The 27520-nt window shown below is 33.8% G+C and overlaps 2 protein-coding genes across 2 annotated transcripts; one reads left to right on the plus strand and one right to left on the minus strand.

The window, feature by feature from the left end:
- Window positions 1-3309: 3309 nt before the first annotated feature.
- Window positions 3310-20076, plus strand: LOC123888921. Its single transcript, XM_045938087.1, has 16 exons — window positions 3310-3539; window positions 3656-3819; window positions 6091-6175; window positions 6292-6373; window positions 9317-9405; window positions 10755-10997; window positions 11124-11183; window positions 11321-11368; window positions 11949-12081; window positions 12199-12275; window positions 13248-13346; window positions 13453-13523; window positions 13604-13694; window positions 13789-13877; window positions 17525-17536; window positions 18194-20076. The coding sequence occupies exons 1-16, from the start codon at window positions 3372-3374 to the stop codon at window positions 19746-19748; spliced, it is 3066 nt and encodes a 1021-aa protein (XP_045794043.1). The 5' UTR covers window positions 3310-3371; the 3' UTR covers window positions 19749-20076.
- A 665-nt stretch (window positions 20077-20741) lies between these two features.
- Window positions 20742-25546, minus strand: LOC123903182. Its single transcript, XM_045953101.1, has 7 exons — window positions 24839-25546; window positions 24293-24379; window positions 23821-24117; window positions 22504-22674; window positions 22084-22137; window positions 21442-21588; window positions 20742-21257 (listed from the first exon to the last, which is right to left on the minus strand). Exons 1-7 carry the CDS (start codon window positions 25064-25066, stop codon window positions 20880-20882), a joined length of 1362 nt encoding a protein of 453 aa, XP_045809057.1. The 5' UTR covers window positions 25067-25546; the 3' UTR covers window positions 20742-20879.
- Window positions 25547-27520: the final 1974 nt, after the last annotated feature.

Raw genomic sequence — 27520 nt, forward strand, 5'->3', positions numbered from 1 at the left:
ATGTTGATAAGAAAGTCACACATACCAGAGGGGCACATGCACGATTTACATATCTAAGAGATCTCTTTTGGAAGGCATTTGGAGTGTGTGGGTCGATACACATAGGAGGGTAATGAGGAGGAAGCTGGGAAGTATCAAGACCACACCGCCGGGGTCAACTTGTTCATCCTATACAGTAGCCCTATTTTGAGTTAGTTGACATATTTACTTGGGGCGATGTTGCTTTGAAACCTCTAAAAAGCGTTCACTGTTGCCACCATATCGAGGGTGAAGGTCGTGGTGGCAAGTTATATGACACTGATCCAAGTAACTAAATTTATTTATTTATATAATTGTGTACTTAATTGTTTTATTTTTATTGATATATTTTTCTCATTACATATAATATTATAATTTATTTAAAATGTTATTAAATCTAAAGGTTTTTATTTTTGGTCAAAACTATAATTTATATTGTTTTTGTTTTTGTTTACAATGAGTCGGGAATCAGACATATGACGTATAGCGTACTACCCAAACTTCTCACCACTACGCCAAAATCTAATGACCTAATTTATATTGTTTTTAACTTGAACTTAATAAGTGATGGAGTGAATTTATTAATATGGTATTTTTTTTTTTTACAAGAATACATGAAGTTTTTCCATATAAAAAATGATGTTTCATTTGTAATAAAAATGATATACCAAATGTTAGTTGGTTCAGTGGTGATTGGCGCTGAACTTGGTAGGGAGGACCACAGTTCGATCCCCGCAATTGCACTTGGGAGGGACTGGAACCACTTGATGCCAGAACTCGCCCCGAACTCTGGACTACTAAGGCCCCTTTCCCTTAGGAACCAGAGGGTGAAAACAAAATAAAAATAAAAAATAAAAATGATATTTCATTATAAAAATATAAAAAAATAGAAATATAGTAAGGCGCCTTCTACCGTGTAAGAGTGAGATAGGTCTTGCACGTTGCACAAACATTTTTAACCGTTGGATTTCATAATTACAACATATCTATCATAAATTAATTCTGCTGAATTTTCTCTCGGTTGACTTCAAAAAGTTTCATCCGTACCGTCATCTCCTCTAGATCGCACCACCGTTACCTTCCACATTCGTTTGGAAACACCACCTCTTCCATTCCTTTGAACTTGTATTTCTCAACCTAACACACTACCCATTCTTCTTGAGATATTTCTAAAGAGTTAAAACACATCACTCACTCTAAAGCAAGTGGTCCTTGATTTTTTATTTTTTAAATTTCATTTTTTAGTTTTTTAAATAAGATTCATAATATTTTGTCAAAAAAAAAATAAGATTCATAATCTTCGATCCAATATAATTATGTTTGCTACACATAAAACTTGGGTGTTTTGTTCTTAATCGTATGAAGTAATTATAAGTAAATAGTAAGGAGAAGAAATTTAAGATTCCGATGGAGGGGAAAGAGTACAACTATTGCAGAAGCAATAACTTACGGTAGAATCACATTAAAAACATGATTTTGTAGAAAACTCAACAAGAAAATTGCAAAAGTTTTGACATTTAACATTTATCATCAGAAATGGTCAAACTTTTAAATCCATTAGAGAGAAAAAACGGACCTGGATTCCATGCAGTCAAAGCATGGTGCAGTCATGCAGTCACTGCATGTGAACCATTGGATTGAATTTTGATTAAATAAATAATATATATTAATAAATTTGTAAGGCTGAGATTAACCTGCAGTCAAATAGTGACTGCAGGGAATCCATTTCCAGAAAAAACATATTAAAAGAAACGCATCGAAGATCTAATAGAGGGAGATTAATAAAAGGGATTAGAGAGAGATAGTAATTTTAAAAGTCGAAGACATAGATGAACAGTGAACACATAGATGCATCGAAGTCGAAGACAAGGAAACACGGAGGAGAGAGAAAATGGTGAAAAATATGGTATGAATCATGTATATTATAGTTTGATGTGGGCTTTATAATCTAACGGCTAAAATTAGTCTTGCACGGTGCAAGATATCAAAAGGTTGTGCACAATAGACAAAACCATTATATATATATATGTATTATTGATTTGACACATAATAATAACATCCACATTCATGTCACTCATGTTGGTTGTATAAATGAGTCCTATATAAGGCGGATTCTAGGGTGTGCAACCATTAAATGGGTCGTACATAAGCCAATATTGTTTGTGATGAAAAGGCCAAACAAAAAGACTCCATGATTAAAGATAGTTTGTGATGAAACTTCATCTAAATTTGGTGGTAATTTGTCAAAGGAAAATGATTTGTGTGTGGATAACTCATAATAAGATTTATGTAACCTCATCATCTAATGGTTATAAATCCAATCCACCGGTGAGAGATATGCTTGGGTTGCTCATGCTAGAATCCGCCCCTACATAATACTCCTATATTATTTTACGGCTTACACTTTCTAACTATTTAAATCACTGAACCATATTTTATAAATATACATACCACTCATCCAAAACTCTAACATGGACTCCACAAAACTCTAACCAAAAGTTTCTGAAAAAAATAATAATAATAACATTTTAATATAGACTTAATCAGTAAAATGGTCCCTTAAAGATATTTTTTGTTTCAGATTGGTCCCTTAAAGAAAAAAAGGTCCGAATAGGTCCCTTAAAGAAAAAAAGGTCTGAATAGGTCCCTTAAAGACATCTCCGTTAATCAGTTTGGTCCATAAAAAAAGTCCGAATAAGACCAAACTGATTAACGGATATGTTAGGACCAAACTGATTAACGGAGATGTCTTTAAGTGACCTATTTGAACATTTTTTTTTGTTAAGGGACCTATTCAGACATTTTTTTCTTTAAGGGACCAATGTGAAATTAAAAATATCTTTAAGGGACCATTTTACTAATTAAGCCTTTTAATATATAATATAATTCCATTTTAAAAATAGATTATTGTTTATAATCCTAAATATAAATAGAAAAAAAAGACATAATTGTACATGTTTTAAAAATAAAAGAAGAAGAAGATAAAAAACCTATATATTACAAATAAAAATTGCTTAAAAAATGTTAAAAAAAAAATAAAGACCAAAATGTTACTAATAAATAAAATAAAAATTATGGTATATTTTTGCCTATAATATATGGATTTAATTGATATGAACTGTAAAATAATTTTACACTATCGACTAATACCAAACATGTTTTCCGCCATATCATCCCACTTCACCCTATTTTCTTAATATGACCTGACAAAATAATTGTTTATCGGACGATTGTATCAATTAAACTCTATAATATATTAATATATAATATATTAATATTTACAAGGGCCGGTTCATGAGCCCAAAAAACAAAGTGTTTCATTTTAGAGCGCCGAACAACAGAAACGAGCGTTAATGGAAGCAGCAGTGGCACAGATGGTAACGCCGGGAGAAGTATTAGGCAAAACCGACGACGTTAAAGCCGGAAGAGGAACATACGCGGCGGTTCACAACAACACCGTTTACGCCTCCTTAACTGGTTTCCGCCACACCATACCTCCTGCTTCGGACTCACCTGACCAGGTTCATTAATAGCTTCACACTCCCATTCCTAGGCTAGGGTTTCGTTTTCTCAATTCTGATTTGATTCCATTGAAATTACTTAGTTTGTTGTTAATTGTTTGTGATGTGATATTCAGAGACCTACTATTGAAGTAACTGGTCATAAAGCTCATGGACCTGTTCCTGAACCTGGATCTGTTGTCATTGCTAGGGTTACTAAAGTTATGGCTAAAACTGCCTCACTAGATATTATGTGTGTTGGACAAAAATCTGTTCGCGAAAAATTCACCGGCATGATTAGGTATACTTATATTTCATAGCTGATAAACTAGCTCATAACGGATAAACTGCCAAATTGAATTGAAACATTTGTAAAAATCAGTTTATATTATGTGTGTTCTGTTTGTGTAAAATTTACCGGCATTATTAGGTCTGCGGATATTATTTCATAGCTGATAAACTAGTTGATAGCTTGATAGCTGATAAAGATAAACTGCCAAATTGAATTGAAACATTTGTAAAAAGCAGCAGCAATTTAAAAAGTTTTTTTTAATTAATATTTAAATATTTTCAATTAAGTCATGATAATGAGGGTAAAAAGGATACCTTATTTATAAGATAGAGAAAGCTTGCGGGAGAAAGCCGTTACCAACAACTTTACGTTAATCATATGGGTTTATCTGCTATAATAACTATAAGTTAGTGGTTTGACTGGGCCTGTTAGGTATTAGCTTTGGGCCTAAGCCCAACAAATGTGTTGAATACGAGAGTTTGTTACATTTACATTAGTTGGGGTTGGCCCAAACCTGGTACTGAACAGAACCATGAATAAGGTTGCTATTGGTAGTTTTTTTGTTTTGTAAAAATTATCTTATAGTCTGCTCTGCTGTGCCTCTTGTAAAACTTTGGTTAACTAGATTGCTATTTTTCATAGATAATCTCTAGATTTGGTGTGATCAGTTTTTGTTATAGAGGGACTTTTGCAGTTACATGAAAAAGGAAGAAAATGGTTGTAGGAATGTTGTCAGTTAAATCTTGTCTGTTTGGTCGAACAATTGAACTTATTTACTAGATATTATGTGTAAAATTTATCGGCATTATTAGGTATGCTTATATTTCAGAGCTGATAAACTTGCTGATAACGCATACAGATAAACCTATGTTGTCAAAGCGGAAAATTGACGCGACGCGGACAACCCAAAATTGACTCGACGCAGTAATGCGGAGAATCGCGGGCGCTATTTAAGTGACGCGACGCGGACAATAAAAATAAAAATTACATAATAAATATCAAACTATCAATCAATCATCAAGATACATATACTAATAAAAGTGGCATAGGCCCCTTACATAATTAAAATACCAATCATCCAAATCCAAATACTTACTACACACAGTAGTAGTATTCCAAAGTCCAAAATACCAATAAAAGACAAGTCTTAACAAAACATAAAATTCAAGGAAAGTAAGAAACAAACAAAGACTTAAGTACTTAGTTCTAAACATCAAATATAAATTCAAGCGTCATTAAAATGAAACAGAGAAGCAGAGAAAGAAGAACGATGAAATTTTACGCGTCTTTGTTTGTCTCCAAACACAAAACGGCGATGGGGAATGGAGAGAAAGAGGCGTAACAAATAGATAAAGAATTAGGGTTTAACGAAATTTCACAATTATTCTCTAAAACGTTTAAAAATTAAGGGTAAAATCGTCGTCTTGCTGTTCAATTAAAAGCGGTGCTACGAAACTGCTACTCCTGCGACGCGCTATAGCGCCCGCTTCACATAAATATCGGCTGCTACACTCTGGATGGCCTTAGCGCCTTGGGCTGACTCGGTGACCTCCATTTTGTCGCGTCGCACTGCTATAGCGGTTGTAGCGGCCGCTATTGACAACAGAGAGATAAACTGCCAAATTGAATTGAAACATATGTAAAAATCAGCAGTAATTAAAAAGGTTTTTTTTATTAATATTTAAATATTTTCAATTAAGTCATGATAATGAGGGCAAAAAGGATACCTTATAAGCTAGAGAAAGCTTGCGGGAGAAAGGCCGTTACCAAACAACTTTATTTTAATCATGAGTTTAGCTATAAGTTAGTGGTTTGACTGTGTATTAGGTTTGGGCCTAAGCCCATCAAATGTGTTGAATACGAGAGTTGGTTACATTAGTTGGGCTTGGCCCAAATCTGGTACCTAATAGAACATGATTCCATGAAATAAGACTGCTACTGGTAGTTTTTTTTTTTTTTTTTTTTTTTTTGTAAAAATTATCTTATAGTCTGCTCTGCCTCTTGTAAAGCTTTGGTTAACTAGATTGCTATTTTTTCATGGTTAATCTCAAGATTTGATGTGATAATTTTTTGTTATAGAGGGAATTTTGCAGTTACATGAAAAAGGAAGAAAATGGTTGTAGGAATGTTGTCAGTTAAATCTTGCCTGTTTGGTCGAACAATTGAACTTATTTACTACTACATCTGTGCATGACTTATCATGAATTCACGCATCATTTCTATATAATTCCTGTTTTATGTTTTAAAATGCACGACTATTCATAAATCTTGTTTTGGCAGGCAGCAAGATGTTAGGGCAACTGAGATTGATAAAGTAGATATGCATCTATCTTTTCGTCCTGGTGACATTGTTAAAGCTCTTGTGGTACTATTACTGTTCTAACAGTTTAATAAGTTGATTTCAAAACTTCCAAATTGCCTTCAGATCAATTAGTTGCTACTTGAATAACGCCTTAACTTAACTCAATCTGTTTTTATTAGCTTTCTCTTGGAAATGCACGGGCGTACTTTCTGTCAACTGCAAAGAATGAGCTTGGTGTTGTTTCTGCAGAAAGCACTGCTGGTGAGATTATGTTCATATTCTGGGAATTTCACCCTCATATATTTTTTAGTCTGTTGCCAATTCCCTCTAAGTTTATGTTACTGCCTGTTTATATGGACTTGAACTTCTGCGTTCTCTAGTCTAGTTGACTGTGTGGAAGCATTCCCACTTTCCCAGGTCTATTCAGCGCCTTTCGTTTCTTCCTCTGCTAGTTTCTCTTTAGCAGGGGCAAAAAGCCCCCTCTAAGTCGATTCCCTCATCTTTTATCATATATCTTTGTTTTCTTTGATATGATTTGAATTACATCAATTTATTAGATAGTAGTTTGCACAATAACAATCATAGTTTAGTATGAGGGAATAACCAAATAGGTTGGTGAGGTTGGGGTAGGCTTTGGACTGCTATTTTAAGTATAGTTTTGAACTGATGTGATAATTTAAATTGGAATCTCAATTACTCATCATGAGTGAAATAATGTAACTAGAGAGAGATAAGCTTGGATTTGTTTTATATTTTACTTGTTGTTAGACACTAAAACTAATGTAAACTGGTTTTACAGAGTTAGTTATTAGAGTTACTTGTATTTGAGGGAGAGTTTGTTAAAGTAACACCCTGCATATAAACATGTTTCATTACTGTGATTAATGAGTTTCGTTATTGTGATTAATGAGGGAGTGGATTGGTTTACATCCAGTGAAGTGTAACGCTAGTAATTTGGTCTAGGGACATGCTTTAATTTTAATATTTTTCATGCACTCCCTCATGAATTGCTCCCTTATGTTCTATGCACCTAATGCCATTTCTTCCTATGAGAAGCGAGCACTGAGATAGAATCTATTAATTGCTATTATAAGTTGCAAGCTTGCAGCTTGTTAGGTCTATGCACCTAACAAGTAGAGATTTTCATATATGGCGGACAATGTGGAAACAAACTGTTAGATTATGTTCATATTGTGGGAATTTCACCCTCATTTTTTTCAGTCTGTTGCCAGTTCCCTCTAGTTTATGTTACTGCCTGTTTATACAGACTTGAACTTCTGCGTTCTCTAGTCTAGTTGACTGTGTAGAAGCATTCCCCCTCTCCCAGGTTTATTCAGTGCTTTTGCTTCTTCCTCTGCTAGTTTCTCTTTAGCAGGGGCAAAAAGCCCCTCTCTAAGTCGATTCCCTCATCTTTTATCGTATATCTCTGATATGATTTGGATTACATCAATTTATTAGATAGTAGTTAGCACAATAACAATCATAGTTTAGTATGAGGGAATATGTTGGTGAGGTCGGGGTAGGCTTTGGATTGCTATTTTAATTATAGTATAAAGTATTGAACTGACGTGCTAATTTAAATTGGAATCTCAATTAGTCATGAGTGAAATAATGTAACTAGAGAGAGATAGGCTTGGATTTGTTTTATATTTTACTTGTTGTTAGACACTAAAACTAATATAAACTAATTTTACAGAGTTAGTTATTAGAGTTACTTGTATTTGAGGGAGAGTTTGTTAAAGTAATACCCTACGTATAAGTGTATGTTTGGTTATGCGTTTTTTTATCCCAAACGTGAGTCTGATGCTCAAACGTGCTTTCAACCTTTTCATGTGATGTTTGGATAACTGCAAAAGTGAATCCCTAAACCTGCTTCTGTAGCCCCAAACGCGAGTTAACTAAAAGCTACAAATTGGAGCTTCTGAGTTAAAGCAAAATCGATTCTAGACTATCAATTTTCAGTGACATGTATACTTACCCAAATACCCATAGCTTCTACAAATTTTCTACACATAAACAACTTTCTTCTTCTTCATCACTGCAAGCTTTTCCAGATCTGGGGTGAAAAAAAAAAAAATTAAAGTGGAAGAGGAAGAGCAAGGAAAACACCCAATCTTCACAGAAGCTCCAACCAAATAGCAATGAGAACACAAATGAAAATTTTAGAAATTTTGGCAATCTAAAAATAGAAAAAAAGGGTCCTGTCAAAAAAGAAAAACTAAAATAAGGGAATAAAGGATGATGTCATCCATAATGTTGAAGAAGAATGGGAGATGGGAACATTGAAGAAGAATTAAACAAGAATGGGGGAGATTAAATTTTGTTAAGGGAATATGGTACTAGAGTGTTCTTCATCGTTTCATTGAAAATGAATGTCAATCAAAGAGACTTATATATTTATTTTTTTTGTTAATTACTAAATGTAATTACCAGTTCTAGAGAATTCCTTTTTTTTTTTATAATTATTTTAATTCATGAGATGGGTCACGTTAAAATTACTAAATAGAAGGAATATTTTATCTTAAAAAATTGTCTTGAATAAAACCCATAAATCAAATTATAAATGAAAACTAGTTTTAGATATACACATAAAATATTAATACCCATTTTGGTAATTATACAATTAAAAGCAATTCTAATTCAAGATATCCAAACAATATGAATCGACAAGAATCACTTTTACTGTGATGTATCCAAACATAAATCAATTTACAATCAACTCACTTTTAACCAAAATCAATTCTGTCAAACTCAATTCTACCAAACTCAATTTTAATCACCACCAAACCAAACACACACTAAACATGTTTCATGATTGTGATTAATGAGGGAGTGGATTAGTTTACATCCGATGAAGTGTAATGGTAGCTAGTACTTTGGTCCAGGGACCTGTTTTAATTTTAACTTTTCATGCATTCCCTCATGAATTGCTCCCTTATGTTCTATGCACCTAACACCGTTTCATCTTATGGGAAGCAAACACTGAGATAAAATCTATTAATTGTTATTATAAGTTGCAAGCTTACAGCTTAACAAGTAGGGATTTTCATAATTCATGAATCATATATGGTGGACAATGTGGAAACAAACTGTTTGGTTTTAATTTTTAAGCTTATGTGACTGTGACACTCTATGCAATGAAGTTTTATATATCTTTTTTTTCCTTTCATGTGTGCCTCAACCTGTTGTACTTTTTTTATTTAGGTGCAACTTTGGTTCCAATAAGTTGGACGGAGATGCAATGTCCACTATCTGGTCAAATTGAACAAAGAAAGGTTGCAAAGGTTGCAAGCTGATAAGATTACTAAATACTATCAAGTTGGAAACTGTTATCCCCTTTGGTGGAAAAAGTCTTGTAGCTGTAGAAATCTACTAACATGCCTCCTTGTTAGAGTGAGAAATTACATCTAAGCAGTTTTGTAGGCATACAAGAACACAAGCTTGTATTTTATTTTCTTTTAGATTGCAAGTTGTTTTACATACAAAATAGCATAGACACATGATTTGATTGTGAGCAAGGATTTAAATTTTCACTTCTCCATTTGAAGTCTAAGCATCAATACTGTCTAATAGCATTGTAAGACATGTTTCAACTCGTAATAGAATTAGTTTTGTTTTCATTCCAACGTATTTCTTGAGTTCAATGCGTCACATGTTTTTTTCCCAAAACGCTGTGCCTTGTTTGGCGCTTTGCTACTGGAGCAGTACTGCTGCTTATTATTATTGAAACATTTCTGCTCATCAATTATAACTCCTGTTGCATGTTTTGAGCTTCGCCAAAAAATGTGTTAAACAAGAGGTGATTGTCCATGTTTCAACAACTTATGTGTGTGGCGAGAGAGGAGGACTCATATCAGAGGATCCTCATTGTTTTGGTGTGTCATTAAATGGAGTCTCTGTACTAGCCATTGATATAGAAAAGAAATTGGTCGAGGAGAAATTAAATAAGCTTTGAGCAGAGGGAGCAATAGAATAAGACATTGAAGTAGCAATGAAGGACTTGGGTATGAAAAGAACAATTGAATATGGATGGCCAAACACATACACACATACGTATTTACAAAGGCGATGAGAGAAATGCTTGTAAAAACTTTCAAAGAAAACATATCTGTCGTTATTGTTTGTCCCACGATTGTTACTAGCACTTATAGAGAACCTTTCCTTGGTTGGGTTGAAGGCTTAAGAATAAGAAGTAAGAACTATAGACAATATAAGTGTTGCTTATGGTAAAGGAAAATTGACAAGTTTTTTGGCAGATCTCGATGTTGTTTTCAATGTGATGCAAAAAACTGATAATGGTTGGCGATGTTAGTATGTTTAGCAACTTGGCTAGTTTCCGCATATACATGTTCATACTTTACTTTGTTTTTCTTTCTTTCTTTCTTTTGCTGTCCAAAAGAAGAACAACGGTTTGTTTGTTACTTCCTTCCTTTTAAAGTGACTAGAGGTGTTCTTCAAAAAAGTGACTAGAGGTGGCCAATACAATTTTATGTCGGAATATACCATCATAAAAATAGCAATTTAAGTTTTTTTTTTCTTCCTTAATTAATTAAAAAAACACGTTATCTAGTTTGGGATAAGTGACATGCAAATTTAACATTTTGTGTATGAGTTTCAGTGGCTGAAACACAGTGTTGCATAACTTTCAATGGCTTCTCTTCATCTTCTTCCTTCTCTCTCCAAATCCTTGTCTTCAATATCCCCTCTTTCCCAATATCACACTCATCCATTCGCTTCCACAACCTCACTCAGATTCGCCCATACCATCACTTATACCAATACCCGTTTTCCTACCAAACCTCTTTCTCTGCGTTTTGCTCTAACAGAGTCTAACACCCCTAATTCTACACAACCTGACCCCAAAACTCTTCTCCAAGAAATTGCCGTAAGCCATTCATTTCCCACTTTCAAATTTTTAAACAAGTTAATTTTTTTTTTCTTTCTCTCTATTTGAAATTTCCCAATTCACGAGTTCATGTGGTTTTTTTTTTTTTTTTTTTTTACGTTGCAGGACAGTTTTGATCTTCCTGTTGATTACTTTGCGCAGTTTCCAAGTGATCTTCGATTAGATGTAAGTGTAGTGCAATCTTTTGACCCGTTTAGCTTAACTTAAGACTAAACATTTTCATGTAATTAGTTTCAATTATTAACAAACAGTAATTTAACAATGTTCTTTTGCTATGGAATCATGTCTTTGATCTGTAAAAGCTGAATGACGCTGCGTTCGACCTTTCAAATGGACCTATCTTGGACGAGGTTGGTACTTGTTAATTGCATTTGTACGTACTATGTAGCACCAACACTTCAGATTGAAGGTGTATTTGGTGTCCGACACATACTATATATGTCATACATTGCCACATGTATTGCATTCAACCACTTTCAATTTTTAAAATTATTGTGTGAGTGTCGTGACGGGTGTCTATGCCTGTGTTAGTGCTTCATAGCTTGCTACCTCAGATGCAAACATTAGGATCCTGTTAATGTTATAATGCTAATAGAACAATCCAATTTCTGATATTGGCGTCAAACCTAATTGATAGCTGAGTCTGAGTGTTTACCAAATTACCCCTCTTAGTTAACTTACCTAGCCGGTTTCTTAGTTGTAATATACTGATAAGGTGCATGTATATCCATTTCTAATTTCTTCATTTGCAATCAATATGTTCATGGAAAATTAAATTGAGGCATTGAAGGTTTGCGTGTACTTAACTGGGTGCTAATCCATTGATTGCCTCTTAAAGACGCCTTTAATTACTATATGCGTTTATGGAGTATTTCCGATTATAAAATAGAATGATATATTTGTTTAATGGGGATGAATATACTTTCTTAGTGTGGCAAAGAGTTAGGAGAGATATTGCTAAACCTCTCTCGAGCATGGGAGCTTGCTGATACTTCCACCTCCCGCTCTTTAGCAGCAAAGCTTCCATTGATAGAGGCTAATTTGACAGGCACTGCCAAGTCAGGTAAATCATGAGCAAATTATCAATGAGCTTTTAATAAGACACTCCTTCAAATAAACCTGTATCTGAAAATTATGAGGAATTTAGCTTGAAGATCTCTTTGTTCCCTTTGCTGCTTAGCACTTGGAAGGCGTTTGGTATCTGCTGGAAGAAGGTTTCAGTCAATGGGACAATATGGCCAAGGTGAGACACAAAAGGTATTTACACTACTCAATATGTGTTGTTGGTTCTCTAGCTTCTTTGAAGTTAATGTAATGCGAAAATGATTGACATCTTTGAGGAATAACTAACAGATATCCAAATAGAATGATGGTGGGTTCTGCTCTTTTGTTGCATTCGTTTTAACCATTTAACTAGAGTTAGTATGAATAACTTTTCAACAAGTATGTAGAGGAAAATGAAAGTTGAAACAATCTTCCAATGACCATAAGTTTGCTAAATAGTAGTTTCTCGCAAAAGTTGAAATAAGCTTCTATAATCAACTTTCAGAAGCTATCTCATCTAGCTTTTCTGTACCAATAAACTTAAAAGTTTTTTTTTGTTGGTTAAGAACTAGGTTCTAATTTTTTTTATGGGATTATTTATCCTGTATGATGCAATTTTAATTTCCTTTACCAGTTATTTTTTTCTCTTTGAAAACATGTATTGTATTGAAACAAATTTAGGCTGTCAAGTTGTTATTAGGTTCAAATGTGGGAAACCAATGAACCATAAAAGTATTTATGTATGGTTACTTCATTGCTTAAGGTGTCATTATTTAATCTTAGAACATCAAAAGAATATTAGTAGAAGCGTATTGATTTCAAATAAGGTTAGTGATTTCCAAAATGCACCCAAAAAGTTAGGGATCACAGTTACTCCTTAGTTACCAAAACTCCATTCTGGCTTTTTATTGATAACATAAACTGATGTAAACTTGTACATATGGTGTGTGTTATTTAATTGAAGAGAAACATTTTTCATTGCTGGGCCATAAATGCAAAACATCTCATGCTTCTGCAATGACTAATTGTTAACACAGAGCAGACCAATCATCTGACTAAATACTATTACCTATGTTTACAATAAAACATGGCTAAACAATTAAATTAATACATAAAATCAATGTTGCCATTATTTGAAATGGTGATTTTTATCTAAGAAACATTGACATGTGGAAATTTTCATAGATTGCAAAAGCAATGATTGCGGCCGGGAAAGCTCTATCTGCTAGTTCAACTTCTGCAATAATAGATAAAGAACCGAAAGAAGAAAATAGGACTCTGAAGGTCGGTAATTAATGTCTCTATTTACGGGATGTTTAAGGGAAGTTTCCTGAAATGAAAAACTATTACTACGATTCTGAAAAATTAGTAACCTTGTTGCCCACTGCAGTTTGGAGCATTGCAGGTTGAAATTACACCTACTAAAGCCAACATTGGCGCTGCAATTGCATTTGTGTTTGGGTAAGTTTTCCATCTTAAAATTTTATCAGTAAGAGGATTGCGACCTAGAAAACTTAGTTCTTCTCTAAACTTTGAAATAGGATTCTTACATGGGAGATAGCTCAAGGACTTCAAAACACTCCAGAGAGTTCTTTGCAGTATGCAAATGACAATGCTTTGTTGCTTGCTAAGGTGCTTTGAAATAACTTCTTACTCACAATACCTCAACTTAGTTTTGTTAAGTACTGATTTCTAATGCCTTAAGTGTCTAAATATTTGGCTGCAGTCTTTGAGGGGAACATTGCTTGCTCTTTTTTACGGCTCCACGTTGTTGTCCGCACTTACTTCAGGGGGGCTTGTTTTACTTGGTATACAGCTCAAATCAGAGAAAAATTGAGCCTTATGCGTGCTTCTTTCGCTCAGTTTTGCTTATAATTGGTGGAGGTTCTGCACAGTCTAAATTTGTGAGTATTAGTATACAATCATAATAATGTATCAAACTCATGACATGACTGGAAAACAATGCTTATAGTAGCAATACTTTTGTTTAATGTTGCCCTAAGCATCCAGATTGATTGAGTTTCTTTCATCTTTCCTGCCAATATTCTAATGTCAAAACTTTATGTCATGTAAATAGACATATTCAGTTATAAATTTCTTATGGATGTGTGTAGTTCACGAGTTTTTCTTTTTTCTTTTTGTGTGCAAAGTGAGTTATGTTGTTTATTATCGGAGAAAAACAGAAAACCATTTCTTACATTGTCATATTCTATGTTTCCGCACACCTCGAGACCTTGTCCTTGCTTGCTGCGTCATTGTCAGGAGTCATAACTTGCGAGGAACCTTTCTGTATGCTGTTGAAAAAGTCCAACGTAACTTGCAAATGCTTCTGCGTTTTTGGAGGAAACGCAACAAAGTCAAGACAACTCGATAATGTATCTGACTATCTTTTTTCTTGTGAATCGAGTGACTCACATGTAACTGTAGAGAGTAGAGACTATTCCCTTGAACCAGATAGGATCACAATGAGTGGCTAAGTTCTTTCTCAGGAGCTTTAATGATGTTGCCTTCTTATGGGTGGGTTAACCCATAACCTATAATTAATTAAGGAAAATGCTAAATAGTGCCCCAGGGGCATTGGTTAAGAATTTAAATTTAGAAGGTTTTTCTTCAGTATTGTGTAGTCAACACATGAAAAGTCTAAATTTTGATTGTTTCAATGCATAACTTTTCCTTTATTTCCTTTTTTAGTTGAAACCATTAATTAATTATTAAGTTGAAAGAGATGCAAATCATCTGATCCAAGCTTTAGCATTAGTACAATTTTTCTAGTTGGTTAATGGACACAGAACTGTTTCTCTGTCATCTCAAGCGTTATATCTTCTATTTAGATCTATCAAGTACAAACGCTCCTCGAATTAGGCATGTCTTGCTATATATACGTCAGTGTCCGACACCGACACATATGATTACATTGAATTCTATCATTTTTTTTCAAATTATTATTGGTGTCGATGTGTCAGTGTCATGTCCGGTATCTGTGTCCGTGCTTCATAGATTTAGATGATGATACTAGGATCAATGTCATATCAAAGATCCTGTATGTTTGAATAGACATTGAGATTGATAAAATCTGATTTTATCAAAAACTAAACTTTAAAACTTAAATAAAATCACGGTGTCATTGTGATTTTGTAAAATTCACAGCATATATCTAAACATACACTTGAATAATTGTAATATAGATTTCCGGTAATCTATATTACAATTATTCAAGTGTATGTTTAGATATATGCTGTGAATTTTACAAAATCACAATGACACCGTGATTTTATTTAAGTTTTAAAGTTTAGTTTTTGATAAAATCAGATTTTATCAATCTCAATGTCTATTCAAACATACAGGATCTTTGATATGACATTGATCCTAGTATCATCATCTAAATCTATGAAGCACGGACACAGATACCGGACATGACACTGACACATCGACACCAATAATAATTTGAAAAAAAATGATAGAATTCAATGTAATCATATGTGTCGGTGTCGGACACTGACGTATATATAGCAAGACTGCATAATTATATAGTTAACCAGTAATGGTAGTTGTCATTACGTCATAAATTGATCAGGCACGTCGCTGCTACTTTCAAGATTCTTGTTTAAATATTTTGATCACATTCATGCTGATTCTTGATTCCGTAATTAATTATTTGAATTTGTAAATATTTTATGAAAGTCTACTCTGCCTAAATGTACGTATGTGCATTATTTTAGTTTTGAGGGGTAGATAGGAAATTGACAAAGGCATAAAAAAAGAAAAGGGAAACATCAATATATTAACCAATCATAAAGAGTAGCGTACTAGTGTTTTCTAAGGCAATCTACCAAATACACCATATAATATTGTAATAATAATAATGATAGATCAGTATCGTGTTAGTGTCTGACATCGACACATGTGTGACATTGGGTTGGGACACATAATTTCACAAGTGTCTTTGCTTCATAGTATAAGCATACTAGTAGTTCAGGAGTGGATTATCTGAATTGTAAACGTAGTTTGAAACGTTGTTCGTAATCTGAAACGTAGTCATCTGAAAGTAGTCTGAAACGTAGTTCGGGAGTGGATTCTCTCTCCGGTGACATTTACACTTGAGAGAATCTTCTCCCCTAACTAGTAGTTCATAGTTCCTAGTTCCTACATGTATAATTTAAGGAAGGATCTTGAATTTGATGACGAGGGTCTTGGGGGAGATTGTCAATCTCATTAAAATAACACTTTGCTTTTCAAGACTGTCCAAACTATTTAATAAGAATGTATGTTAGGCTCAGAAATATAAATAAGAAAGGCCAAATGATGGTTGGAGTTCAACCCCTCTTCTCCTATAAGTATGATATATTTTAATGGTTTCAGTGTCCATAGCATTACAGAAAGGGCAATCCTGTAGTAAGTTAATTATTTAATAATCATCAAAGGTTGCATATTTCCTTTTCGTATCCTTCTTACTCCTTTTGTCAACTTCTAGAATATTTTATATAGCTATAATTATGTTATATCATTATATGCATGAAGTATCTGATCCACTGCCGTTTAATAATGACTAATTTTGTCGGAATCTTTTGGACATACAAGATTGACTTTCTCATCAGATCTTAATTATTGCTACATGACTAGTAATAGATACTAGTAGTATGTATGTTCCTTTCCCTAGATTGTGCTTTTCTTTCTTCTCTTATATGGACTAAACTAACATGCAATGTGATAACTGATAAGTACTTTTCTTTCTGTTAGGCTGTTTATACTTTCACAAACAGTCAGTACTTAACTCTTTTACAAGAGTAAATTTCTTATGCCCTTTTAAAATTGTTGGTGACACTTATATGCTACTTTTTATTAGTAGAAATGGTGTTATAATATTGCACTTTAAGTATTATCCAAAATATATATACTGCAAGTGCACCTCAATATTAATTTAAAATAACATAATAACAATAATATGCATGCATATAATTTAGTGGCCGTTGGGAGGGATTTTTCGCGAATGATTGACATATATTCTTCGGTTGCTAAAAGGTTGAAGAAGTGTGGACCAAAGCGGGACTTGTGAAAAATTATAGGTGACAAATTGGAAACAAAAATGATTTTGCTACTCTATGGTGTATATGTAAGCGTAGAAACAATAAGCTCTATAGAACGACGCTGAAATACATCCTCACGTGGCTGTTAGGCTAAGGCGCAACATTCTTCTAGAATGGCGACGAGTTTGGATAAACAAGGAACACGCTGCTGCAGCTCTAGGCACAATGGCAGATTGAACCAACAAACATGGCTTGGTGAATGAGGATGGTAGCAGGCGAAATTAAGTGTAATGTGGATGCCACAATTTTTACGAAGCAAATGCGTATGGTATTGAGACGTGCCTGAGATATGAACATTGCAAATTTATAGCAGCAGAGACATATTGGTACCAAGGATCACCAAAACCTCGTGATGCAGAAGCTTGTGGATTAAAAGAGGCACTCATCTGAGTTGGTAACATGAGTTTAGCTCGAGTGTCAAATGTCAATTGAACTTTGTTTTAAGCAAGTGATTGACGACATTTGTAGCAAATTTAGTACCAAATTTGAGTTTCGAGTTATTTTAAATATGTGTAATACTTCTCATAATCGATTACCAAACTTTAAGATAAATTTTATCCCGGAGACAAACAAATAATGTCACCCATTTGTTAGTAAGAGCGTCATTGTTGTATGCTAGTTTCCAAATTCATGATTATATACCATTTTATATTTTGGATGCAATTATGAATGAAATGAGTTATTAATTGTGTTTAGAAAAAATAATAATTTAGTGGTTGTGCATACACACACACAACACAAATATAAAATGTATAAAAGTACAAAAAGTGGGACACAGAAATGTGGAAATGAGTAATGATCAGGACAGAACAAGTTTCTAACCCCAAAAACACTATCATTGATAATTCATTCCAATTTAAATATCCTTTTTGATGTTATGAAAACCACTAAAAATAGTTGAGGTCATAAAGAGATAAACAATTTTGCAGTGGTCCTTAGCTCTATTATAAAATGAATGGCATATAGATAGCTTCCACTTCACCATATCCATTCATATTCACTTCAAATCACTTGTGTCCATTTCTGTCTGAACTAACTCACTCTCAGTATGGCTTCTTCCTCTTGCTCCGCCACAGACCTCACCCCACTTCTCACCGCCGCCGCAAACGCAACTGCTGTGGCAAACTATCTCTGCACCCAATTTGATGCCATCTCCAAAAAGTTCAGTGATACCACCTATGCAATAGACAACACCTACCTTCTCTTCTCAGCTTACTTAGTCTTCGCTATGCAGCTCGGTTTCGCCATGCTCTGCGCCGGCTCTGTTCGAGCCAAAAACACCATGAACATCATGCTCACCAATGTCCTTGATGCAGCTGCCGGTGGACTTTCCTATTACCTCTTCGGCTTTGCTTTCGCCTTTGGAGCACCCTCCAACGGCTTCATTGGACGCCACTTTTTTGGCCTAAGGGATTACCCTTCACCCGCCGGAGACTACAGCTTCTTTCTCTATCAATGGGCTTTCGCCATCGCCGCTGCAGGCATCACCAGTGGCTCTATTGCAGAGAGAACACAGTTTGTCGCATATCTCATATATTCTTCTTTCTTAACCGGTTTTGTTTATCCCATCGTTTCACATTGGGTTTGGTCCGCTGATGGATGGGCCAGCCCAACGCGAACCGATGGTGATGTCTTATTCGGGTCCGGAGTAATTGACTTTGCCGGTTCAGGCGTGGTTCACATGGTTGGCGGTATAGCAGGTTTATGGGGAGCATTTATAGAAGGTCCAAGAATCGGCCGCTTCGACCGGACCGGTCGGGTTGTTGCATTAAAAGGACACAGTGCATCGTTGGTAGTGTTGGGTTCATTTTTATTATGGTTCGGTTGGTACGGGTTCAACCCTGGTTCATTTTTAACAATTGTAAAAGGTTATGGCAATAACAAAGGAGATTATTATGGTCAATGGAGTGCTATCGGAAGGACAGCTGTCACAACGACATTGGCGGGATGCACCGCAGCTTTAACAACATTGTTTAGTAAACGGTTATTGGTTGGACACTGGAATGTGACTGACGTGTGTAACGGTTTACTTGGCGGTTTTGCTGCGATAACTTCGGGCTGTTCTGTTGTTGAACCATGGGCTGCGATTGTGTGTGGGTTCATTGCAGCATGGGTTTTGATTGGACTTAATAAACTAGCCGTTAAGGTGAAGTATGATGATCCTTTAGAGGCGGCGCAATTACACGGAGGGTGTGGCGCGTGGGGGGTGTTGTTTACAGGATTGTTTGCGAAAGCGGAATATGTTGATGAGATTTATGGGATTGGGAGGCCGTATGGATTGTTGATGGGTGGCGGAGGAAAGTTGTTTGCGGCGCAAGTTATTGAGGTGTTGGTGGTATGTGTGTGGGTTACAGTGACGATGGCACCATTGTTTTATGGGCTGAATAAGATGAAATTGTTGAGGATTTCAAGGGATGATGAAACCGCGGGAATGGATTTGACGAGACATGGTGGATTTGCTTATGCATATCATGATGAAGATGATGATGAATCGATCAGGAAATTAGGGTTTATGATGGGTAGAATTGAGCCGGCTGGGAGTGTAACTCCCTCCGCCACCGGACATGATTCACAGATGCCAACCACTACACCACCAGTGTGACACATCATCATTTAATTACTTCATCATTTGTTGAGGGCTATGGGATATTCATGTAATCAAATAGTAACTAGCTAGTTACTAATTTAATCGAATATATTCGTAGACATGATCCATTATTAAGCGTGATGGAATGAAAAAAGAAAAAAAGTGTTGTGGTTAGTATCTTGTCTAGCTATTGTTATTTATAAACTATCCTTAGTCTGGATTTCTAAATAATATGAGATTTAACTTGTGTTGTAATAGTGTACCGAAACAAGATATCATAAATGAAGTCGTTTATGAGATATATGAACAATTATACGAGACTAAGCAAGTTTTTCCTCTTTAACCCTCCCTCTTTACTTTATTTTTGCGGTTCAATTGACCAAGTATAAGAAAGCTTAGCAATACTCATTTAAACCAACAATGTCATCTAATTAAGCTTAAAAAAATGTCATCAAACTACTGAATCTTGTCTCCAGCTTCCAAAAAAAGGAAGTAATGGATTGGGCCCATATATAGTTTTTAGGGCCCATATATATTTTTTTTTTGAGTTACTTTTGCTGCCCTATCATTTACTCAAATATTGTCATTTTATCATTTTATAACATCCGCTACTTAAGTAGCGGATAAATAAAAATAAGGCACGTGAGTAACCGGTAGAATGACAATAATAATTTTTCATTTTACAATAGGGCCCATATATAGTAGAGGACTTGAAAATTGTACCTTTTATACCCGCACGCTTATATCTTTATCCCTACAAAATTATAAAAAATTTAAATTTTACCCTTTGACATTTCTCACCCCATAAAATATTTTTGGCAGCAAAAGTTTTACATACCGAATTGATTTTTGGAAAATTTTAATTAAATTTTTTTAGTAGCCAAATTTTTTGCCACGGTGGCTAAACTCCATAGTCTACATGAAATTACAGCACTGGAAAACTTTTTCTCAATATTCGGATTTTTTCACGTATGACATATATCTTCCAAAGTGAACAAAACAAGGATGGAAACAGCAAATTAATAATTCTTTGATTACGTACAAGTAAAGAATGTAACAAGAAAATAAGACATTACTTCAACGTAAGACAAATTTAAAACTGAACTATACTTGTCCAATTGAATTTATATATACGTCAATTAAAAATCATGGACACTGAGGATTATTCCCAGGCCCACCATAATAAAAATATGTACCCCATTCATTGCTATAGGAGTTTTCAATATCATAACAATTTTTGTTTTCAGCTAAGGTTGAGATGCTTTGTACTGAGCTAAGAGTGTTATCAATGTCTACAATCTCGAGGTTCCGAAAGTAGCTTGCTTTCCCGAAACCATCTTCGGCAAAGTGGCCGGAACCCATCTGGGTGGAGGTGTGCCGGCCGTTGGACCGCGAGTTTACTACCTCCCCGCCCCATTCCACCATTGTGGCGTGATCGGCTAAGTGTGTGAATAGCTCCGCTGGCCAATACCCTACCAATGTGTTGTCGCCATAACTCATCCACCAATTTCCTACTCTTGGATCCTAATTCATATTCACAAAACAAAAATGTTAAAAGAATATCCTTTGATTTACGAAAAGAGTCGGATGTTTTTATTTTTTAATGAATTTGTATGTGTTCATAAAAGTGTCAGTTCAGTAGTAAGAATTTAACCTTATAACTTCAAATATATTTTAAAATGTCAGTTCAGTAGTAAGAAATATCGACCTTCCAAATGAGGATTGAAATGTCATATTGGCTGCCAGCATAGGAAGAGACAGGAGAAATGGCAGCTCCAATAGCTATCTTGTTATTTGTTTGAATGAATCCAGCACAAAGAAGATTGTAACATCCTGTTGCTTGATAAGAGTCACTCTGCATCACCAAAAACCTTTTAAAGATTTATATAAAGGACCACAAATTTTCAACTTAATTAATAGCTAAAGTTTATTTGCTCTTATAAAGTTATAATGCCCTTTAACTGAAACCACTTGATGTCAGAACTGATCCCGAACCAGATTATGTGGTTAAGTTATAATACCCTCTTCTCTATCATTCCAATTTAAACCCCTCCCTAAAATATAATAATCAAAGTTGATTTGGGCTAACAGATAAATAATCTTTGGGCCTAATAAATTGAATTTGACAAGTAACTACTTTAAAATCAATAAAAATATGGTAGTCGTTCTTCTCTCTTGTGTTGCTCACAATAGGCAAATACACTAACGATATATTTTATGGTAGGATATACATTATCGGAAGATATCTTCTAAAAAAATATGGGAGGATTCCGGGAAACATGAGAGGAAAAAAATTAACTATATGTATAGAGATACACAAAGGATGAACGAAGAAGAAAGAAATCCTGACCGTCCAATAAGTGAATAATCTGGGTCTGCTATCACCATAAAGCTCCGGACTGACCTGACTAGTATAATAATCAAAGCATCAGATACCATTTCGTTAAATTAATTAGTAGTATTTCATTGAATAAAATATGTGTCGTGTTAATGTAAGTATCACACATAATCTAATTAATTCTATAATGTTCGGTTGCTTCAAAGCAAAAGACTGAAAATGAGTGTCTATAGTATAAATATAGCACCATCAGAAAATAAATTATACTATATCTGAATGTTGCAAGTTGGAATTTAAAATTGAATTTGAAGTATGCTAGTTGCATGACATTTGATATGTTGAGGCGCACGCAGGTTAGAAACTCGCAATTTCCCAATTTTAACATTAAAATGTGTAGGTTTTGCTATCAGAACTAGAAGTTAGAAGGAGTACCTGCCATCCAGCTTCGATGCTATTAAGATCAGGACCATCGAAAGATCCCGAAAGAACCCAAATTTGCGAGAGACTGAACTCGTTCATCACTTCAATAGACGGATCCCACACGCTTATTGATGCTTTTGCACCGTATATCTCTTGCGACGATCCTGTGTATGCGATCGCATGCTACACACCAACAATTTTATTATTTTAATTAAATGAATACATGTAATTAGTGCAAAGTCTTCTTCAATCAGAAATAATAAATTACAAATTATTATTAAAATATTACTATTTTCCAAATCACAACAAAGTTTAAGAGTGTATGAAAAGATAATTTGAGTTGAAGTACAAAGAAAGCAATGTTGATAACATTCAATCATGAATTAAAAATTTCTTAAGACACTTGGGCCTCTTTGATTTACAACTGTATGGAGTGATGAAAGGAAAAATTGATCTTTGTTGACATTTTTTCTTATTATTTTTTTAAAAAGTTGCTTAATAAAAATAATGAGAAGATAACAACTTGAAGTTTAATTAATCAAGGATTAACTATAGAATCATTAGCTAGCTAGATCTATCTGTGAAAATTACATTCTGTATGAAATTTTATATTATTTTAACCCTTGCACACATGATTTAGTTATCATTATCTCTAAATCTTTAATCATACGAATCGTCATATGGTAAAATTATATGAAAGAGATATCAAACACTTTAAAAAGTTGAGTATGAATCTTCTCTGTTTCTAGAAGAAAAAAATGGAGAATTTTATTACTATAGTTTGAGTATATAAATAATATAAATCATACATTTTAAAAAATTGATGACATTTATTAAATATTTATTCATCCATGCTTAATTTTTTGACATACTCTTTTATAGAGAGATGATTTTATGTTCATATATAACTAGGATTGGAATATGGAATTGTAACTGATTCATCTAAAAAGAGGAAATTCTGACTATTAAATTACTCGACAAAAAGAGAGATCGAGAAAAGAATCTCAGCTCGGAGATTTTGGAACCTCTCTATTTTTCATCTACATTTCTTTTCTTTATACTAAGGTTTGGACTAAATTGGAAACCACCTAATGTTACACTATGATGCTTATACTATCATGTAGCTTCATCCCTAATTATTAACCTAGAGCAGTCATTTTCAATCAGAATTACCCTAAACTATGTATGTACTGTATTTGGATAGATTAAACGATCAAACTATAGACATGTAATAGTAGAATTATTGTAGGGAATAAAAAAATGTACCATCTACTCTTGTTAATAAATTTTGCTTATAAAAAAAATTATTGTACAAAATCACGTACACACCTCGTGACCATTGCCCGAAAGTACATCAGGGGCCTCACTGTGGCGAGATAGTGGAATTTGTTGCCGTTTCTTACCATAGTCATACAAAGATTTCGCTCTCAAAACATCATGCACGGTACTCCTACGTATCGGAACCGTTCCCTTTGGACACCTTGTCCCATTTCGATGCCACATTTGCCACGAGTCTTCTCTTACCCTCCCTTCTCCCCCCTTCATATCACTAGCATTTGTGTCTTTACTACCGCCGTTGTCATCTCTCTTCACTTTCATCCATCTTGGCATCTCACTCGGCGCTTTCTGTATTAAAGAAATAACATATAAAAAAACTATCATGTAAGATTAAGTTAAACACAATATGAAAAAAATCAAATATACTAATATATTGTGTTACATTAATTATGGAATCATCCAATAGTCAACTCCAATAGAAAATATAGAAAGTAGGGAAATTGAATACTCCAAGTAGTTGTACCTGGATCTTGTGATTCTTTAAAAGTGGGTGATCCAAAGCTAATTGTTTTCTTTTATGAACACAATCAATAAGATCTCCATCTGGGCTCTGAAATTAATATCATCCAACACCAACAAAATTAATAAGGATGAACCCTAATTTTATCATTAAAATCAACACATTTAATCATTTTTTTAAGAATCGCCCTCAACCTAAATATGACATGTTTTATGAAACGGATAATATAAAAGAAAACATGATTAACAAAAAGAAGGAAAATAGTTTTTGGCTTGTTCAGAAGAATCCAAGTTCGATTTCTGATGGGAATAATTGGTCAGATTTTATTTATCTTATAACTTGAACTTTGAATTACCGAAGTCCCATTCCTCCAAAAACCAGATGATTAATGAAAAAAAAGGGGAAAGGAAACTAAAACATTTATTTTTGAGCATTGTCATTAAAATGTCAACCAATATTACATACACAAACAAACATACAATATAAAACATTAATGTCATTAAATAACATTACCTTAATTCTTGTCAAAAAATAAAAAATAAAAAATACCTCAATGGTGAGAACAGGAGCCTTGTTAATCTTGTCCAAGTGATTATTAATCCTTTCAAGCCTCAAACTACTAATTTGTCTATACTTTGTGTAATTTAACATGTTTGATTCAGCCACAATAATACTACTCCTTTGTAGAAGTATTGCCATGAAGAAAATCAGAAGAGGAAAATGCAGAGTAGAACAGAGAAACCTTCTTTTTCTCCCAACAATATCCATATCTTTCATGAAAGGAAGAACATAAAACAAGAAATTGAAAGAAAGTTTGGAAAATGACTTGTTTTCTATGTTTCTGTGGTAATAATATTAATGATGAGAGAGTAAAGTTGGTGAGATGAATTAATTAAGATGTTGTTCAGAGACCCTTTTGATGTTTCAGCATCAAGATCATCATTGACTCTGCATTTGATTCATGATGAATTGATGGTTCATGATGAAGTGGTAGCAGAGATTTTGATCATGCAGTTTGAATTGAAGGGTTTGTTTTTTGGTTTTGTTTGAGATTGAACAAGAGGAAAGTTTGTGTGAGGAAGAGAGATGAATGAATGAGTTCAAATTAAGTATTGAAAGCATTCTCCATTATGACCTACCCAACTGAAACAATTCACCTTTTATTGCACTTCTTCAATGTGTATCTGCCACCATATACTTCGCCATTAATACTTCACAACTTGAATTTTTAGACTTACTTGTCCCATTTATTTTCTCTGTTTTTTATTATATATATTAGGTTTGATACGCGTATTGTTGTATGGAAAAAAATCGGTTGGAAGAGGTAAAATTATTGTGTGTGTCTTATATTCTCTTAAGAAAATTAGTTATCTAAATGATGGTGAAAACTTTGTACATATAACATAGTGACCAAAATATTTAGTATAATATAGGGAAATGCGGATTTGGATTGAACGAAGTAACTGATGTTAAGCCGTCCATCAAAATTAAATGGTCAAGATTAAATATTGATTTAATTGTCAAACTAGTAATGAAAAAATCTGAACCGTTTGATCAAAAGTGTACGGTTGAGATGATTTTTTTTTTTGAATGGCTAAATTATATTAATATCGCAACTAAGCGCAAGACGAGCATAATGTGTAAAACAAAAACATACGATCACATTAAAAGAAAGAAAATAAGCTAAAATAACACCTAAATCCACAAATATCCATAGCAGGCCCTCATGGTGAGATGAACTACTGCGTAGAACTGCGTAAAAATGCTACGGCGGCCAACCCTTATCCAGGAAATACTATACAAACACACTACCTTCTTCCATTTAGAAACTCACACACTAACTATGTATTTCCGTGTTCTAGCATGTCAAATATTTGTGCAATTGTTTTAGTTGCACTAGTGTAAATACTACATTCTTTCATTTTTTAGCTTAATTAGTTGGAAGATCGCATAATAAATGCAGAGGTTGGGGTTAGAACCCCTACCACCCCATTTATTCATCTTAAATGAAATTTTTAGTCACTAGACTACTTAACAAAAAAAAAATTAGATATCAACAACACATGACACAATAAATTCCTTAACTATTGGGAAGAAAGTTCGATCTCTGATCGTTGTATATAAAAAACATAGTTGCGCGAAACATAACCGATATGAGAAAAAAAAAAGAAGATAATTTTCCCTAATGTTTCGATTGAAAAGCGCACACCAACTTCTCTCGCTCTTTTGTGGCTTTGCTTTCCTTCACAGTCTCTCCATCTTTTAGCTTAACCTTTTTCTTAAAATCTGACGAATTTAATCATACTCAATTGCTGGAGAGGTGTATACACCTTTAGAGTTTTCCACGTGGGGCTAACTTACTTTTCAATTTCATTACCTGAATTATTTTTTTGGTGTATCATTACCTGAATTTTTATAAACATATATCCACTTATTCACCTCTCAAATAGGGGTTTAGTAATCTCTTACTAACTAACTAGTACTTGATAGGTGAATAAATTTTTTATATAGTACACAGAGTCGGAGGGAGTATTAAAGAGATTATTAATTAGTACTTGTTTAAAAAAAAAAAAAATACTAGTTAGTAATTTTTTAATACTCCATCTGACTCTATATATAAAAAATTTATTTTTAAGATTTATTGTAAAATTAATGTATCTAAATAAATTGTTTATATACATCAATTCTAAAATAAATTAAAAAATAATTTTTTTCGTATACATACGATTTACCTTTTTATGCATATGCATGAAGAACTAGAGATGGCAAAATTATCTCAATTATTATGTTTTTTTAAAAAAAAGAAAAAGACTATTTGAATTAAAGTATTTGAATTTTTTGACGGGTAAAATGAGTTTTTTGATTAACTAAGATATTTGGCTCAAGTGGTTAATAAATTCTTTCTAGAATGAATCATTTGGAAGGAAAAACCAAGTTCTTTTCCTGATGGCAACAATTCTGCTCAGATTTTACTTACCTTGTGATCAAACTCCGAATTACCAGAAGTCTCATTCCCTAGAAATTAGAGGGTTAATACCAAATAATAAAAAACACTGTTATTGAGAGATCAGAAGAGTTGGATGAATATTCAAGTCCTTAAAGCAAACTTGATTCTCTTTTAACTTGTTTTGAGAATGAAAATTAATTGTAAAAAGAGTTTGTTTTTTTGACACTGTAAAAAGAGTTTGTTGGTTGGTGTTAATGTGGCCGAGACTTGGTTAGCTGATGTAA

The sequence above is a fragment of the Trifolium pratense genome, linkage group LG1 (genome assembly GCF_020283565.1).
Source record: "Trifolium pratense cultivar HEN17-A07 linkage group LG1, ARS_RC_1.1, whole genome shotgun sequence".
Taxonomy (NCBI): domain Eukaryota; kingdom Viridiplantae; phylum Streptophyta; class Magnoliopsida; order Fabales; family Fabaceae; genus Trifolium; species Trifolium pratense.

Coding starts and splice junctions, on each gene's coding strand:
- LOC123888921 (XM_045938087.1), top strand. CDS start 3,372: ATGGAAGCAGCAGTGGCACAGATGGTAACGCCGGGAGAAGTATTAGGC. Junction 11,184..11,320: donor CAAGTGATCTTCGATTAGAT/GTAAGTGTAGTG, acceptor GATCTGTAAAAG/CTGAATGACGCTGCGTTCGA. Junction 13,524..13,603: donor GCAATTGCATTTGTGTTTGG/GTAAGTTTTCCA, acceptor ACTTTGAAATAG/GATTCTTACATGGGAGATAG.
- LOC123903182 (XM_045953101.1), bottom strand. CDS start 25,066: ATGAAAGATATGGATATTGTTGGGAGAAAAAGAAGGTTTCTCTGTTCT. Junction 22,138..22,503: donor GCATCGAAGCTGGATGGCAG/GTACTCCTTCTA, acceptor TATACTAGTCAG/GTCAGTCCGGAGCTTTATGG. Junction 21,589..22,083: donor GATTATTCACTTATTGGACG/GTCAGGATTTCT, acceptor TTGGTGATGCAG/AGTGACTCTTATCAAGCAAC.